This window comes from Tetrao urogallus (assembly GCF_951394365.1).
Source record: "Tetrao urogallus genome assembly, chromosome: Z".
Lineage (NCBI taxonomy): Eukaryota > Metazoa > Chordata > Aves > Galliformes > Phasianidae > Tetrao > Tetrao urogallus.
The window spans coordinates 37,475,269-37,491,375 of record NC_136816.1 but is presented as its reverse complement, the minus strand read 5'-3'; the positions used below and the strand labels follow the sequence as shown (position 1 = coordinate 37,491,375).

Sequence of the window (16,107 nt, the reverse complement as noted above, 5' to 3'; positions counted from 1 at the left end):
ACAGGGAAATGAACAAATTAAAGAGTATTTCTTCACTGAAAAAAATTTGTGATGGATAGTGATTAGTGAAGTAATAATTTCTTTGTACTTGGCACTGGTGGAACCACACCTTGAGTTCTGTGTTCAGTTTTGGGCACCTTGCTGCAAGGAAGACATTGAGCCCTTGTAGTGTGTTCAAAGAAGGGCAGTGAAGCTGGTGAGGGGTCTGTAGCACAATTCTTATGAGGAGCAGCTAAGGGAGCCGGGATTTCAGTCTGGAAGAGACTCAAGGGGAGACCTTACTGCACTCTACAACTAGCTGAAGGGAGGTTGTGATGAAGTGGGGTTTGGCCTCTTCTCCCAGGTAACAGCAATAGAATGGGAGAGCATGGCTTTAAATTGGCTGGGAAGGTTCAGGTTGGATATTAGGAAAAAATAATTCTCTGAATGAGTGCTCAGGTGCTGGAACAAGAATATCATTATATCTGAGAAAGAAGATCAGCATGCACAGGCTGAGGCAGCATGAGCTCTTGGGTATTGCTGAGCAAAGAGGGGTCCAGAGTGTGCAGTTCATGCAACTGTGCAAGAGAACAGCAAATCTTCGAGATATTTGGAAATTATGGGGCTCTTAAGAGCCCGTCTGTCTTCAATCATACTTCATAGTTTGTTTTGTCACAAGTGACTTACTGCCGTTTGTTTTAAAATCACTTCTGAAAACGGAGTGTGGGGCAGCTGTAGTTCTTCTCTCACTAGAACTATGAGAGGAAATTGGATGAGCTAAAGACTCTCCCTCAGCAGCAACAATATCGTGTTAACTCCATGTTTCTGCACCAAGCTATCTGTGGAAACAATGCTGCATATCGGCCTGGAAGAGCCAGACCCAGCCTCGCTCCCCGCTCCGCGACGTTAATCATACGCCCGGCCTTGCGTGGGGCGCACGGACGGGGGAGAGGGGAAAAGGGGGACAGTGGGGGCGCGGGGGCGTACGCGGGGCGTGCGCAGGGCGTCCGCGGGGCGTCTCCCGGCTGATCACGCCTCCGCCTCGTGGCCGCGCCGCCAGGAGCCGGCCGGGGCGCTGCCCACGGGCGGCCAATCGACGGGGCGGTCCGGCAGCGGCCCCTCCCACGGGGTGTGAGCGGGAGCAGCCAATCGGCGAGCGGGCGGCGGGGGGTTTATACCGGCGCGGCGGCCGGGGGCGGCGAGCGGCGGTGGGCGAGCGGCGCCATCATGGAGGGGGGGAGGCAGGTGGCTAACTTCGGCGCTGGGCCGGCCAAGCTGCCGCGCTCTGTGAGTAGGGGCCGGGACCCGCCAGGTGTGGCGGCGAGGTGGGGGGCGCGCTGGGAGTACCTCGCTGGGGCCGCGCTCCCGGTGTGGCCGCGCTCCCTGTGTGGCCCTGTGGGGCTACCGCTGCCGAGCGAGGGCCGGGAAGCTGAGACGAAGAGCGATAAAGTGGACCGCGTAGCTCTCCGTTCCTTTATCCCGGCTGCCGTCCCAAGTCAGCGTGCGGTGAGCCGCTGGCCCTTCTCCCGGAGCGGCTACGCCGGCGCTGCAGCGCGGCGTGCTGGCGTTGTCCGGCGCTGAGGCGGCTTCTGTGTGGAGTGCTGGAGTCCCGTCGGTGCGCTGCGTGTTCGTGTCGAGTTTGATGCTTATGAGCTGATAGAAGGCATAGCAACCCGGTGCCATTTATTCGTTCAAAGAAATGGTAATGAGTGCAGTGCAGACTCAACTCTGTGGGAAGTTGCATCAGCAGCCGTAGATTACACAGTTGCATATGGAGCGAGGGTGGCTCCAGCTGGATCACAGGCATCCGGCTGCCGGTGTAGGGGCGACGTACTGGGAGAGTTCGTGCTTCTTGGTTTCCTCCATAGTTTTCTTACTTATTTTCTATGTTTTTTCTTTACCAGTTTTACTAGGTAAATCAGCTTGCTTTACAGCGATTTTATTTACAAGTTTCCTCCTGGAAACATCCCCTATAGACCACACTGCAAGGACATTGATTGCTCCATATGGTAGAGCTGCTTGTTCCAAAAGGAGCTCTTGCCGTGACTGCAGCAACTTTGGTCATGCTGTCACAGTTAACTGGGTGTTGAGGAGGGCCCTGCTGTGCTCCAACCTGCTGGTTACTTAAGCACCTTCAAAAACACAGCAGCAGGAATGGGCTGTGCTGCCGCAGTTGTTTCACGTTGTTTGATTTTGAGGTGATGCACCTCATGCCTTGATCTGAGCACGCAGGGTGCTCAGACTGTCTAAAGACAGAGCACTTTATGCCTTCTAGGAAGAGCCGTAAGTGTTGATAGTGAGGCGTGTGCCGCTTCTCAGATAAAGCTACTAACAGAACTGGATTCTACACAGCAGTTTAAGGAGCCCTTTCTGATGCTCTGCAAGTTCGCTCTAACTTATTAAACTCGTTTGGCATGGGTATGTTCGTAGCGTGAAACACATTTGTTAAAATACTGTGATCTTGGAGATGAAAAGCAGCACGCTATTCATGGTTGAACTGCAGGTGACCAGCTTTACAGCTGACAGATCACACAGATGCCCTGTCAGCAAAGCTCCTGCAGCTGCCTGAAGCATGTGGTGTCTTGGCAGACCCCGAGATGTGCACGTACAGCAGTTGCTCTGGAGGCTTTTCTACTGGATTTCCATCTCCTGCATCTATTTGGAGGGGCTAAGAAAGGTTTGCCTCTCATGCAGGAATTCACTGAAACCAGAAGTAATGATGAAACAGATGGTTAGGATCTAATTCTGCTTTGTTGATATGTAAGAGCTGTGAGAGAAAGGCAAATTAAAAGCTTGAAGCAGCAGATCAGCTTGTCAAGGCTGCTAAAAGTAACCTGATTTTTGTTGCCTCAGAGTTTTCATTTAATTCTTTTCTTAACTTTCAGTAACAGATAACATGCATCTTTAGGAAGTGCAGGACTTTGTTCTATGAAACCAGACCTTGTGGCATTGAATCACTGTGAGGTATCAAGTGCCACATGCTCTTTTTTGATTATTCTTTCAATATCTCAGTTAGCCTATTTGTGGGAGGTGAGTGAAAGAACACAAGATGGGGGAAATAGGAATAGAAAAAACACGTTTCTGAACATTAAGCCTTCTATAAGCATTTAGGTGTTCCACTCAGCACTTAAAAGTCATTCTAAAGTAATCTGGAAGTGCAGCTATTGAAATAATGACTTGAAATATGAAGTCTCTACATGAAGCATAGGATTTAATTATGCTATTTTAAGACAAGCCTTCAGCTACTAGATAAAATGAAATTACATGGAGCCTATTATTTTGTTAATTTCCTTAGAGAAGTGTTAGGCTACTGCACTATGGAGCAGCTGGTATATGTATGATACATTAGGGATTCCACATAGTAGAAAATTCTCAATTTATTTGTGGATTTTTTTTTTGTTTGTTTGTTTTGTTAGGTATTATTAGCAGCACAAAAAGAATTGGTGGACTACAAAGGACTTGGCATTAGTGTTCTTGGTAAGTAAGACTTTCAAATTTTTATATGATTTTCGGAGCGTAGATTCTTAATTCAATTTCTTAAATAAGAGAAAAAGGCTTCTGCTATTGATATTTGCAACTGAATACCTCATTTTCTTGTGTAACAGCTTGTAATACCTTGTTTGGTTATGTTTGGTTATGTCCTTTTGTAAACTGCTGTTCTTTCCTTGCTTTTTATTCATTCAGGGGATCATAAAACAATCCACAGGTTGCTGTTTACTAATCCAACATAAAGCACTATGGATGGAAGTAACTAATCATAGAATGGTTTGGGTTGGAAGGGACCTTTAAGATCATCTTGTTCCAACCCCGGTGCTTAGTCAGGGCAGCTCCACTTGACCAGGATGCTCAATGTCCCATCAAGCCAGGCCTTGAATGCCTTCAGGGAGGGGGCATCCACAACCTCTCTGGGCAACCTGTACCACTGTCTTACCAGCCTCAGAGTGAAGAATTTCTCCTTGATTTCTTGTCTAAATCTACCTCCTTCCAGTTTAAAATTGTTTCCCCTTGTCCTGTTGCTACATGCCCTTGTAAAATGTCCCTGCCCAGCTATCCTGTAGACAACCTTCAGATGCTGGGAGACTACTATAAGGTCCCTCAAAGCCTTCTCTTCTCCAGGCTGAACAGCTCCAGCTCTCTCAGCCTAATTAATCATAATTAAAGCCCTATTATTTCTGGATCTTTAAGAAATTACCTGCGTTTTTATTTACATAAAATGCTATATGTGGATATACACATACTGTGCACTTGTATGTCTGCACTCATTATCTCATGTACCACCTGGCAAAACAGTTCAGATGTATTTGATGTCTAGTGTCCTTTCCTTTAGGAAGTCTGTGCTATTCAGCCAGAAAGATGAGGTGCTTTATGGTACTTGCATGGCTGAGTCATTATTCAGTCCCAGAGGCATAAAACATTTAAGAGCAAACATGCCCAACATTTTACTACCCCCTCTGAAATTTTTCATTGCTAAATTTATCATATACAGCAGTCTCTTTGGAGTACAGATTTGTGTTAAAATTGTTTGCTCTTCTAGACAGAAGGAAGACTATGGTTTAATAAAAGAAATTAAAATTCAGTAGCCTGAAGTTCTAATTTGGACTACTGCATTATTAAGTTTTTTGTGAAATAAGATAATAAGACAACCCCCTGTACTGGTTTAGCAGGTATAGAGTAAAGTAATAACTAAGGATGTTTTTAGAGTGAAGAAATTTGCACCTTCCTAGGGAATGTTTTTATTTGCCTGCTTTTTTTTTGAGGGGGGAGAGGGGGGAGGGAGAGGAGTAGTTAGGTCATGTGGCTGCCAAATATTAGTGGGGAGGATTTGCACAGAATCGGACAAAATCTGAAAAGTAAGGGTTTTGTGGGCATTTGGAAGGGCTCAACAAAAACAGGAGTTGGAACTGGGAATGGAAGCCTTTGGGTACTGGCTCTGTGAGTGTAAAAATGTTAAGGCTTAGCACAGTTGATAAAATCACATTCATACGTGTCTGTCTTGTTCCATGCTATGCTTTTTTTTCCGCTACCACAGAAATGAGCCATCGGACCTCGGATTTCTCAAAAATTTTAAATACAGCTGAAAATCTCTTGCGTGAATTACTGTAAGTGAACTATTTCCTATTTTTAAATTAAACTTGTGATAGTTGCACTAAAATTGCCAAATGTGGAGACTTTTCCTTGAAGGTTCCTAGTTTGTTTAGATAGGCATCTGATTAAGTAATGGAGAGGATATCGTTCTTCCACTCGCCTATTTCTTAAGAAATCTGTTTTAAGAAATAAGTGGAAATAACAGAAATATGTTCTCTGATGGCATGCAGGTGATCTGTATATTGCTGATTCGTACGTTACCTTATTTTACTAACATAATATTTATAAGAAATGACTGGTCAGGAGCCCCTTTCTTACGTGTGCTGTAATGCTTAAAAAAGTTTTAAGTAGAAAATTTTTAGATCATGGATTAGGGTTAATGTTTTTATATCATGCATTAGAATTAGTGTACTATTCTCACAGTAATTTTATATGAAAGGACCATACTTTGTTTTTTAAAGCTTGACTCCTTGTCACAGCCAGTGTGAGTAGTTGGAACAAGTAATTTTTGTGATGATGTAAATAGCTCCTCCACGTGCTCCGCATGTACAATGTACTGTGCAGTTGCATGTGCAAATTAAGAGTCTAAAAACTGAATTGTACTTCGAGAACTTTGTTGTGAAGCCATCTCAATTCAGAAATGTCATGAAGCTTGTAAGAGACAAAACTTCAAGTGAGCATTAGCTCTGCTGGAATACTGTTTGAGCCTGTGTGCTATGATAGAAGCTTCTCAGGAATGAATTTGCTTATAGTTTGGGTCAAAATTTGCTTATTTCCAGTAAACGTTTTTAAATCCAATATAGCACTATTCCTACTGTTTAGGTTCTTATTCAAGACCGGCTTTGAGGTAAGTTGACAGGATTTGGTTTAACCTCTTTGAAAAACATCTACTGAAATAGCAGTGCTCCTTCTCTGTAGGTTTGCAGTCAAATGTATGCAAGTGATATGTGTCCTTTGTCTTTTGAGAATAAAATATGGTAATTTCTTGCTTGCAGAATTATACCAGAAAACTACAAAGTTATTTTCCTCCAAGGAGGTGGATCTGGTCAGTTCAGTGCAGTCCCACTAAACCTGATTGGCTTAAAGGAGGGTAGACAGGCGGATTATGTGGTTACTGGAGCTTGGTCAGCAAAAGCTGCTAAAGAAGCAGAGAAGTATGCCAAAGTGAATATTGTTCATCCGAAACTATCAGCCTATACAAGTAAGTTGATGATTACACATATTGATGTGAATGCTTGCTTTTCTGAATTGCTATAAAAATTGGCCTGTCTCAGCTATTGTGTTATTGAGCATTAACTAGTTAAATGGTTGACTGGCCAGCACTCAAAAACTGTCTGCTGCATGTCTCCACATCCATGACTAGGAGATTGGTTAGGTAGCCTAGTGGCCTCCACCAGGCAAGCATTCTGAGATGAGGGTGACCGGGTTCCAGAACTTGAGCGGTAGGAAGGAGACAGGGAAATTATTTGGGCTGTCTGAATTATTTTATTTTTTAACTTAGATTTTAAGGTATTTGCAGATATATGAAGTAATTCAATTTCTTATGCATTCAATAATAAATTATTATGAAATTAAGAAGTATATTTGGCATCTTATGTGTACTGGCCCAGGAGATGGGTGATGGGTGCTTTCTGTTATGGTCTTTCAGGGGTTCCCAAACACTCATCTCCTGACCATTTGTTAGTTAGCTCTGAAATAGGAAAGGCACTTCTAACTTCTTCTCATAGAGCGTATGGACATGACATAATTTTAATGACCACTGTGTACAAGGAAGAGAGGTTATGTGTAACTTTTTTGTTAGAAAATCTATTTCAGGACATTTTACATGTATGCTTTAAGTGGTCACTGGTTATAAATAAATAATTATTGGACTAGGGATATCTAAACTCTTCTGTTAATTGTGCTTTTATTTCTTTTCTCTGGTCTGTGATACATAATTTAAAGTCAAAAGAGTGGCAGCAGGGAAGACAAAGAATATTCCCCAAACCAGTTGGTGCCCCGATTACCATTTATATAATCTTCCAGGTTAATAAATCCTCTAAGACACAGGAATTATTTAAACCAATGACTTATTATAGGCAGCTATAATTAAAGTAAGAGGGAATAAACAATGGGAGAGGCAATGGCAGCATGTATTCCCCGCATCTTTTGGAGAAGAGAAGAGAGGGAAACCCATTTGTTCTATGCAAAACCTGTTCTGTTTGGGCTTGCCAGTGTATGGCCTATTGACTGAGGCAAATTTTAATTTTGTAGATCCCTTATAAGGTTTAGATAGGAGACAGCTGAACACATACTTACTTTGAGAGGTCTAAAAATGCTTCTAGAGGTTCGTGTAAACAGAGATTCCAGTAACTTTACCAGTAAGAATTTGGATGCTTCAGTAGTTTCAAAGACATGTAGAAGATTCCGCCTGATGAAGATTCCTTAAGGAAAAAGGACTGAAAGTCAGATGAATGTTTGTAAGCCTGATGATGGCCCACCACAGAATACTGGGGATGTACTGATATATTTCTTTTGTGGATACCTTACCAGGAAGCTACAATGCAGCTTTTCACTTCAGGCTGCAAAATCATTCTGGGTTTATACTTGAGGGTCTAGCCTTAAAATAAAACTGCGTGCCAGGAAAATTACATCTGTGTAGTGACCTTTGGTATTCTTTTTGTCTGTCTTAGACATTCCTGACCCAGGCACTTGGAATCTCAATCCAGATGCATCGTATGTGTACTACTGTGCTAATGAGACTGTTCATGGTGTGGAGTTTGACTTTGTACCTGATGTCAAAGGAACAGTCTTGGTTTGTGATATGTCATCAAATTTCCTGTCGAGGCCTGTGGATGTTTCCAAGGTACAGCGCAGTTAAGGAGGGGGTGAAGGATGGAAGGAGTAGGACTCAGTAGAAGTGGGATTTACTAGTACTTTCATCTTCAACTGTTTTTGTTTTTTTTTCCTGTTTTGCTTTCCCTTGAGCAGGTGGATTATATGATGCCTCTTGTGAAATACCAAACTGATTGAAAATAGTTTTGTCTACGTGTTTTTTGCAGATTTTGCTTGCAGTAGTGTGCAAATGGGGACAAGTTGCCTTGAGAATCATTTGTGACTATTAAATATTTGGCAAATTACTGGAAAACCTGTTGAATGAAGATATACATGGGATAACAATTATAGCTGGAAGCACACCTTGAAATTAGAACTTCTGCTGGCATGTCCTTGACCAACTTACTTATGACATGCTCTCCAAACTGTTCAGTTGTACAATTCCATATAAAAATACTGGTTTCTTATTCAGTTAATTGATGTATGTTGTGATCTCTTCCTTTCTTTCTGTCAGTTTGGTGTGATTTTTGCTGGTGCTCAGAAGAATGTTGGCTGTGCTGGAGTTACTGTTGTAATAGTACGTGAGGACTTGCTGGGATTTGCACTGAAGGAATGCCCTGTAGTGATGGATTACAAAACACAAGCAGCGAATGGCTCTTTATATAACACTCCTCCATGCTACAGGTAACTTATCCAGCTTTTTAATATCTGTTATTCAGGAAGTTTCTGCATTACCATCTGCTATGCTTAGTGGGAAAAAAAGTTTCAGAAAAGAGTGTTGCTTGTCTTCAAGTAACTGATCTGCTAAAGGATTTCATGTGATTTTGCTGAAAATATTTGAAGTGATTGTAGTAGGCCTTGCTGCCCAATGAATGGGACTTGGACATAAAGGATGTAATATTTTTAGAATTAAACTCTGTGTGCCATAATTTCATCATTGAATTTCAGGATCTAGTTCTTTGGCTTAAACAAACATGACTCGAGCTGCTACAATACTAATGCTTCTAAGACTGTGAGTAGGTAACTGGGGCATTTAGTCTTGCTGCTTGAACACTCATTAGACTTCATTTAATTTCTACCTGAAACCACTGTCAGCAATTAAACCTTCATATCCATTTCTGCCTTCATGCTAGGAAATAATAAATGGTGTCATCATTACTAAATGTTTTTAAAATATAAAATATGAGATATATTTTAAAATTCCTTGGAACATTTCTAGTTCGAACTGAACCATTCACTGCAATGAGTTTTGAAATGAAACTAGAGAAAAGTTTTAAAAAGGGTGGTGTAGTCATTGCTTTCCCTTCTTTTCTAGTAAGACTTTCCATATTTCTTTAGGTACTACCTCAGTGCTTGGCTTGGGATTAAAAAATGAAATTGGTCAATCTTTGTAATTATTGGTAGCAGTCAAGATAACAAAGTAGTCATGTTATCAGGGAATTCATGTACGCCTGAGGTAAAACAGACTATAGCTTGCTTTTTTAAAAGCAGCGTGTCTCATCTTCTGATACCTAGTTAGATGATACTTTGCTAAGGAATGCTTAGGCATTAAATTAGTAATATTTAGCCCTACTTAATATGGCACTTCTAAACTGAAATAATTAAAAATACTATACCAATGCCAACTAAAACAGCTGCTTTTTAAAAAATAAAATCTTAAGTTAGAAACTTCCTTTCCTAAAAAGTATTTTTGCAATATGTCAAAAAATAACTTCTTTTTTTTTTTCAAAGTTTGCATCATCTCTTATCAACAGGAAATTCTGTTTCATGCTGACAATGTTTAACTGCAGCTCTTGGACTCCATTTAGTACAAGCCAGAGTTTGTGAAGTTACAGTACCGAATGATATCCAGCAGATTTCATGTACACTGTATCAAAATGAGTTACAATGATTCCTGCACATAAAGTCTACCTTAATACCTTTATAATTTAAATGCAGTAGAATTTTGAGATACAGATTATGTTACTGAATCTATGTTTCTCACAGTGTGGCGCGTAAGTTGTGTATTAGTGGAAAGGCATAGACATATAGTTTATCTTAATTTATCAAAAGGAAAAGTAAATCCTGTACCTATATGTTTATTTCATATTCTGTTGCACAACTGGAATTTTCCAAAGCAATATGGCCACTGTAGAGTGGGTAGTACTGTAATGATGTGCTCCTGCAGCCATCTGAAGACTGCCTTACTGACTAAGCATAGACACTATCATTAGGATTTGCATTTAAGAGAAAAATTAACCTAAATTTGCCAGATTATTCTCTTCCTCTCTGCAGTACACAGGCAGTATGAGCACTTTCTTCAACAACTGATAAAGCCTCTCTCTTGTAATTGATTATTTTCTGACTGCCAAGTCATGCATACCATTTTGGACACTGTGTGCTTGCATTGCACATGCTGGGTTTCAAATCCAGCCATTCATATTTTCCAAGTGCAAAGCTATTTCCATTTAAAGAAACAAAGTTCTCAACACTTCAGCAGTGCTGCTTCTCTGATTTGAAAAGAAAAACCAAAATTAAGTTTTGCAGTCTTTCATTTAATTTTAACCACTGTGAATAAATTCTGAAAAGCAAATGCAGCTTCAGCTGTAATTCAGTGTCTTTCAAGAACACTAATAGAATAGTGGAGAACTAAAAGAATGGAAAATAAAGTTGGTCTAACAACCTTTCTCCTTTCTGACTGCTGCCTTGCTTTATTTCACTTGATGCTGCAGACTCAAGGTGGAGTGTGCTCCAGAATCCAAAATGTAACGCAGACAGAAATGTTGGCATGGTTTTTGTCTATTTGGCTTGGTTCTAAGTGCCAGTTCCAGTTTTTATAAGGAACTGGCAAAACTTCTTAACTTTTTTTTCCCCTCTCTTCTTTTCCTTGCACTCTCTTAGGGTTTGTGGCAAACAGGCAGGAAATATTAACAGAATATACAACAGCTATTTCAGCAGGATGATAAGTTAAATTTAAAGGATGCCAATGGCTTTAACATTTTGGTGCTACAGTGCTTAACTCTTTGACCCTGATCTACTTTGCTAAAATCTGCAATGCGTTTCCTATTTAAAAAAAACACTAATTTCAAGCTCCAAGGGTTTGTTTAGCATTTAAAATTGCTCCTGAAACATTATTTTGGCTGACATGTTACATGGATTAAGGGTTTAATCTGGCTGACCTTTGTGGATGATTCCAGGCCTAACTTCTTTAAACATTACTTGTCCAAAATTTTCACTTGAGGAAATGAAAGCACGAGATGAATGTGGCCCTGTGTACCTGTCAGGGGCCTAGGCAATTCTTCATTTAATGGGGCTGTTGGGAGCCTGCTGTCATAAATGTAGCAAGGCTGTGCTCTCAAATCTATAAGGTGTATTTGTAAAAGGCAATCTGTAACCTGATTTATTCTACAGTCTTTCTGAAGTGTTCTAAGATTTGAGACTAGCATCCCCTGAGAAATTGGAAGGAGTGAAGTTTAAAACAAACTCCTGTTAGACTTGTGTTAGGGGAACTTGCAGGGTAATGTTCTCTGACTACTCCCTTGGAATCTGTAATGAAGGGATAAAATAAAAGCAAATCTGTTGGAAAGGTGCCATAAAAACTTGTGAACAGTTTATTATGCAAAATGTTGTAGTTGTGGGAAATGCCTGAACTTGAACAAGCTGAGTTTTATAGCGAAAGCACAAAGGCAAAAGGCCTTGGGGACTTTTTTTTTTTTTTTTTTTTTTTATGTTGCACTGTGTAACTGGCATTGAAATACTTGGTCTCTAGACGTGATTTCAGTAGGCTTCCAGGACCCTGCTTCAACTTGAATGGTAATGAATAATTAAGTGCAATACATTAATTATTTGTTTCGTCAAACATCACTGTTCAGGAGGGGAAGATGATCTTTTTAGACAGAAATGGGATTGTAGGTTTTATTCTTAACAGTTGTGAAAACATGATTAGATTTCTGGCATTCTTACTTCATGTAGATTTGAGGTTTGTTCTTACGTCTTGAGTAGAGCAGCTGTACAGGTCTCATACTATAACAAATACCTTAAAAATAAATATAACATCTCACAGTTAAAACTTTAATGTACTATTATTCATGACTGTTTTTGTTTTTTCAGTCAGATAAAAAGAAACAACAAATATTTTCTTTTGTTGCAGTATCTATATCATGGGACTGGTGCTGGAGTGGATAAAGAACAATGGTGGAGCTGCAGCCATGGACAAACTTAGTTTAATCAAATCACAAATGATTTATGATATTATAGATAGGTCTAATGGATTCTATGTGTAAGTTGTGTGTTTTCCCCTTGCTTTAAAAATTTGTTGTGCAGCTAAACTTAAAGCATAACTTCAAGTTCATTATTAAGTTACTTTTTCAATATACTGAAATTGAGGAGTCCTGAAATCCTAGAGATTATTTATGCAAATAATTCACTTGGTAACTCTCCAAGGGTGAGTTTTGTTTCAGTAGGATGTTATTTCCTATTATCCTATACAAATCGCTTGAGAAGCCCTTAATAAAACACAGGAGCCTAGGAGACATGTACTGAAAGCAGGTTGCAACTATTTAGTATGCTTACTGCATTTTTGAGAATTACAGGCCAAAACCGAGAAGGTGGCTGGTAAGAAGCTGGTAAGAGGAGTTCTGCATCATCTCCTTTCTAACCATCTCTCCAGAAATCAAAACCTCTACTCTTTTTTTTTTTTTTTTGAGTACACTCAGGAAGAGTATCTGTATTAATTGTAGTCAGTTCTGTAACACTTGCTGAATTAGTCAGAATGTAATCTGTGCATAAAGTATTTTGTTTTCAGCTGTTTTTGATGTTATTTAAAAACAGATTTGACAGTTTGTGTATGGATGCAAGGCTTTTTTCCTGACAGGACCCAAAATGTGTAGTTAAATCTTGGTGTTGTAAAAAGCAACAATGGTTTCAATACCCATATGTTCAAAAACTATCAAATGACAGACTGCAAAATATTTTCCTTTGCCTTCAGTATGTAGTCAAAATTTGGGACCTAAATAACTTTAGAGTCAAAGTTAGGATAGAGAAATTAAATTTAGATTTTAAATTTAAGTTGGCCTCAACCTTAATTGGCAAAGATATAGTTCATAATATTCAGTGCATTCTGCTGTTCCATTTTCATGATGGGAGCAACTTTGCCTTTGGCATTGCAATGATTAGAATTGTGATCCTACTTTATTAAAACCCTGAGGGCCTTTTCATAAAACGGTGAGCAAATCAAGCTTTGAAAAAACATTTTATGGCAAATAAAAAATCTTTGTTTTTGGCAAGTGGGCCTATAGGACTTGATAGGCAAATGCAGTGCAAGTAGGATGGTGAACTGGCAAATAAGGAAAGCAAAGAAAACTTCATTAAGTGATCTGTATGCATCTTGCATAGCAACACAGTTCAAGTCATTTTTTTAGTCACAGATCCATTCTTATCCATTCTTATTTGAAGCTGCCTTCCTAGTTGTAATGTACCACCCATCTATGGCATGCTTCACTGAGCAAGAGGTGTGACAAGCTTCTTGTGAATCGAGACTGTTCCACAAAGTGCTGTGTGCCATTTGCAGTTTGTTGCTTTCTAAAGTCTCTGCACTACAGCTTGAGTTGTGTTAGATTGCCTGAATGGAAATGGGTCATCTTACATGGAGCATATATATATATATCCAAATGTGAGAATCCTTACAAGCATAGGCCTTTTGAAAGAGTGCTTTCCTGGTTACAGATGGCACAGAGAACTTACATATGTTAATATTACGATTAGTTACTACTTAATCTGCACAAAGGAACCAATGGAGAACTCAACACCCCTGCTGCATACAAAAAACAGTCCAACCTAAACTCAACCCACAACCATGTCAAAAATAGAATAATAAAAAATATTTTCTTGTGAATGTATTCAATGTATGCAAGAATTTACATCACAATTTTGGAGAATACTGTGGCTTTGTATCTCTTTTGTAACCAGAAGCACTATTTAAATATTAAATGCTTCCCTCCATTTTCCCCTTACGTTTTGCCCTGCCATGTTTTTTCTGTCCACAATAATTACAAATGAAACAGAATCCATAAAACAAACACAGATTAGAAAAAAAGGAAGAGTAATTTTGCTTTAAATGCATCTTAAATCTTCTGCTTTAGATTAAAGGAATATGTTGTGGCCATGTATGTAATGTAAAATTTGTTCTAGAGATCACTCTCCTCTCTGTGTTCATGATTCTTAATAACACCAAATAAGACATTGATAAGAGGGACTGAAACTACTAATTAAAGTCTCCAGTGGAAGCTTCCTTATACTGTGGTGGTTTGTTTGTTTGTTTTACCTCTGTTTAGGTGGGTCAAACTCAATTCTAGTAGCAGTTGTGGCCAGCAGAATAGAAATATCTGTCAGAGACAATTTTGGGTATGTCAGAAAGGCCTTCCACTTCTTATTACCATAATTATACTTTGTTGAAAAAAGGATGTTTGCTTTCTTTCACAGAAAGTAATGATTGCTTTAGTTACGGAACAATGACTTTTGAGCTGGATGCAATTATTCACTTTCTGAAATTGTTTGTAATGGAAAATGTAAATTTAGCAAAAAGCAGGATAATCATTAATTTTGCAACTTTTCTAGATGTCCAGTGGAGAAGAAGAACCGAAGCAGAATGAACGTCCCCTTCCGCATTGGCAGCATCAAGGGTGATGAAGTCCTGGAAAAGAAATTCCTTGAGAAAGCTGTGGAACTTAACATGATATCTCTGAAAGGACATCGGTAAGTGCTGCATTGAGATGAATCCCCTTGCTGTGCAGAATAAAAAATTATTACAGCGTTACAGCAGCAGGCATTGTGTATTGACTTACCAGCATTTCTTGCTTACAAGCTGTTCTTCATATTGGTTTGGGAGCACTGGGAATTGCAGTCTTGAGACTGTAATTAAAAACCGGTGGTGAATCAACTATAGTTTAGGTGTGATGGGGCACAGCTTTCTTGTTAATTCTGCCTTCTCTCTAGCTTGATTAACCTTTCTTGTCTCTGTTCAAATGCCGAAGAAGGTGACATTTTGTCAAATTCTGTCATTGTGTAAAGTCTCCATTACATTACTTATCTAGCTGATGGAAAGAATTCCTTCCCGTGTTACAGTGGTATTTGTGGAGTTAAAAAAGTTAGATTTTTTTTGATGTCATAAGGCTACAGTGTAAAGCTGTAACAACAAATACTAAGTTGCTTTAGATTGCCTGATTACCTTGAGTAAAATTTTGCCTCTCATTCATATAAAATATGAATTTCTTTCTGTTCAGTTGGGGAAAAGTAACTGTAAATGATATTTGTCTTTTCTTGGCATATACAAAACTTTTTTTTTTTCCTCTCCTGTTTTCAATTCAGATCTGTGGGAGGAATCCGTGCCTCTTTGTATAATGCAGTGACTGTAGAAGATGTTCAGAAGCTTGCTACATTCATGAGAAGCTTCATGCAGATGCATCAGTCATAAATGCACATGTGTTAGAGCCATGCTGCACGTCTATCAAATAAAAGCTAAAGTGTTTGGAAATCACTGTGCTTATGCACAGACATAGCGCACAAATTACATATTCTTGTACTTCCAGTAGCTATTTTAGTTATCTGCATGGAATTAAGGCCTTCCAGGGGCTTGGCAGTCTTGGCTCCTATCTGAAGATGAAGAGTATTAGACTGATCAAGATTGGAACCAAAATTTGCAAAGCAACAGTCTTAATGTGTAGGTAAAGCATTGTGAGATGCTATGGATCTCAGTTCTGACCATAGACATGTCACTACAATGCTCAGTTGAAACTAATCGTTCTTTAATTATACGTAAACGCAGAATAGGAATCAGTACTACTTTTTGGAAAAAAAAAATCTCAGCTGTCTCTTGTTGCTAGTTAGAAAATGACTTCTTCAAATATACCTTGTTATCAGTACATTCCTAAAGGCAGAATTTCTTACAAGTTTTCTATAGAGCTTTACACAGACTATACGACTGAACAGTAAGTGGCAAACTAACATTAAGTGTTCTCTAAGGGTGTCTAGTTAGTTTATCAGATGTTTCAGTAATAGTTTTCAGGAGTTAATATCTAGTTTCTGAAATTCAGGCCACTGTGTTCAAAACTTTGTTTCCCTGCATGAGTTTTTAGGACAGTCCGATGCAGTAGTACACACTAGTGACTGGGTCTTTTTTTTTGGTATTTCTACTTACTGGTTGAGACCTAAGATGCATGGACTTAGAATTAAATTAGTATATAATATGAACTG

At 39.4% G+C, this 16,107-nt stretch overlaps 1 protein-coding gene across 1 annotated transcript; it reads left to right on the top strand.

The window, feature by feature from the left end:
• Nucleotides 1-1,206: 1,206 nt before the first annotated feature.
• Nucleotides 1,207-15,328, top strand: PSAT1 (phosphoserine aminotransferase 1; the record flags this gene model as incomplete). The annotated part of the gene is made up of 9 exons (XM_079548445.1): nucleotides 1,207-1,266; nucleotides 3,396-3,456; nucleotides 5,009-5,078; nucleotides 6,060-6,265; nucleotides 7,737-7,909; nucleotides 8,393-8,562; nucleotides 12,008-12,136; nucleotides 14,473-14,610; nucleotides 15,223-15,328. The coding sequence occupies 9 exons, from the start codon at nucleotides 1,207-1,209 to the stop codon at nucleotides 15,326-15,328; spliced, it is 1,113 nt and encodes a 370-aa protein (XP_079404571.1).
• Nucleotides 15,329-16,107: the final 779 nt, after the last annotated feature.